General features: G+C 34.0%; 1 protein-coding gene across 1 annotated transcript; it reads left to right on the top strand.

The window, feature by feature from the left end:
* The first annotated feature begins 1,528 nt into the window (after window positions 1-1,528).
* Window positions 1,529-1,948, top strand: LOC149842283 (uncharacterized). Its single transcript, XM_090000628.1, has one exon. The coding sequence runs from the start codon at window positions 1,529-1,531 to the stop codon at window positions 1,946-1,948; it is 420 nt and encodes a 139-aa protein (XP_089856754.1).
* Window positions 1,949-2,203: the final 255 nt, after the last annotated feature.

The raw sequence follows: 2,203 nt of genomic DNA, 5'->3' as shown, positions 1-2,203 counted from the left end.
TTCCTTCTTTGCTATCATATACTTCTCCAAATTCTCATTATCACGACTCTTACTTAGATTTCTGTAACACTCTATTTTAACCTTAATAGCAAATTTCTAAAATAATTTATGAATTTTTCAAATTAAAATAGACCAACAAGTGTTCGAATTTTAGCAAATTTATTGATTGATTCATTCATGATTTAATAATTTATGAATTCATTCATGATTTAGTTTATCACTCTATTTTAACCTTAATAGCAAATTTCTAAAATAATTTATGAATTTTTCAAATTAAAATAGACCAACAATTGTTCGAATTTTCAGCAAATTTATTGATTGATTCATCCATATTTGACTAGAATTCTCCAGAGATCCATTCATGATTTAATGATTGAAAAAGCATGATATGATCCATTAAGTTATGTTAATACAAATGTTGCATCATTTTTTATAATCATTTATGTTTAAATGATTTGAAATGCATATTGTAATGCATAAATGTGATAAACTAAAAGTATACTTCAATTGTAAATTCATGTTATTCATGGTTATTTTAAAAATGCATATTGATGCGTATTGCATAGCATAAAAAAATTTATTGTATTGATAAAAAAAGTGCAACTTATTGTAAATTTTGAGTATGTTGTATTTATTTTTAAAAATGGCATGCATTAAGAAAATATTATCAGAAAGATAAGAAAAGTTGCATTAATGATTTAGAGCTTGTCAAATGTTGATGAGCAAGTTGGTCAAATGTAAACACCAATCCCATAAAATATGTGTTGACACGGATACGTTTCGACGATCATGTTATGGGTCAAATGTGAATTCGTCCCCATCCACGATGGATTAGGGGACAAAGGACTCTGATACCTGAGGCGGAGGTGGAGCTGCAGCCGTATGTCTAGTGGTGCACTACGTTGACTATAGGAAAAAGGATGAAATATCTCAGACTCTTGGACCTAGGAAGAGGGATGTCTTGACAAAGAATCCTAGACTCTGGTGCAAGTATCTTAGTGTTCCTCCAGAGATTTAAAATATAAAATGAAATGTTTGAATGAATACCCCCTGAGGCCTAAGAACACAAAGTAGTCCAAGAAGTGGTGTCTCAAGAGTTGAATCATGATAATCATTTAAATTGCGACGATTGCAAGCATGTCATGTAATTTCAAAAGTAATTTAAATGAAAAGATAAATTATTTCATGTCATACAGATAAGTCATGTCATATGCATAATTGTTATACCTTAATTACATATTACGATGTAATGTCATATAAATGATAACCTATTGATTAAAAATGTTTTATTTGTTTTATGTATGTTGCATACTAGAGACCGAGGAAAGGTATGTGGAAGCATACAAGACATTAAGTCTAACCTAAGGGGGTAGGTTTAGAAAATGTATGAAAATTAATTGTTACTTTTTTTTTTTAAACGAAGATGCCTCACCCACCAAATAACTGGAATCAGCAGAGGGACTTTCCTATGGGAGCCCTCAATGCACTGACACTAGTTGTATAAGCTCAGCAAGCGGGACCCCAATGTATGACATGCAAGAAATTCAAGGAGTTGAATCCTCCAGCTTTTACTGGGAAAACTAATCCAGAGAAGGTCAAAACTTGGATCTGCGAGATCGAACAAATTTTTACCATCCTCAAAGTTCTTGAGGATAAGAAGACTATTTTGGGGTCTTATCAACTGAATGAGAATGCCGAGAAGTGGTGGGAGACCACCAGAGAGGTAAGATTTGAGGTCATACCAGTAGTATCCTGGGAAGACTTCAAAAGTGTATTTTATGGTGCTTACTACCCTATCTATGCCCTCGAGAAAAAGACACCGGAGTTGCTGGATTTGAAACTAGACAATATGAGAGTGATCGTTTACATCACCAAGTTTAGACATTTGAAGCGTAATTGTCCAAATACTTATCTCACAGAGCGTGCTCAAGCAATAAAGTATGTTTAAGAGCTAAAAGACAGACTCAAAAGCCAAGTCTTTAACAGGAGTCCTGAAAACCCTGGAGGAGGCCATCGAGGAGGCTACCATTATCGAGAAAGATTGGGAACCAACGAGAAAATCCCAAAAGAATCATGAGCAATCATGCAAGAGGCCCTTCTTTAAGGGTAAAGGAAAAGCAACCCTCAATAAGAAATAGCAACCTCAACACAAAGGGTACTGGCATAATTAACCCGCTCCAAGTGTTTGCCAAATATGCCAGAG

Source organism: Nuphar pumila, chromosome 3 (genome assembly GCF_984573655.1).
Source record: "Nuphar pumila chromosome 3, dmNupPumi1.hap1.1, whole genome shotgun sequence".
NCBI classification, from domain to species: domain Eukaryota; kingdom Viridiplantae; phylum Streptophyta; class Magnoliopsida; order Nymphaeales; family Nymphaeaceae; genus Nuphar; species Nuphar pumila.
Note: the sequence above shows the minus strand (reverse complement) of the source record. Positions and strands in the feature narration are given on the sequence as shown.

Coding starts and splice junctions, on each gene's coding strand:
- LOC149842283 (XM_090000628.1), top strand. CDS start 1,529: ATGACATGCAAGAAATTCAAGGAGTTGAATCCTCCAGCTTTTACTGGG.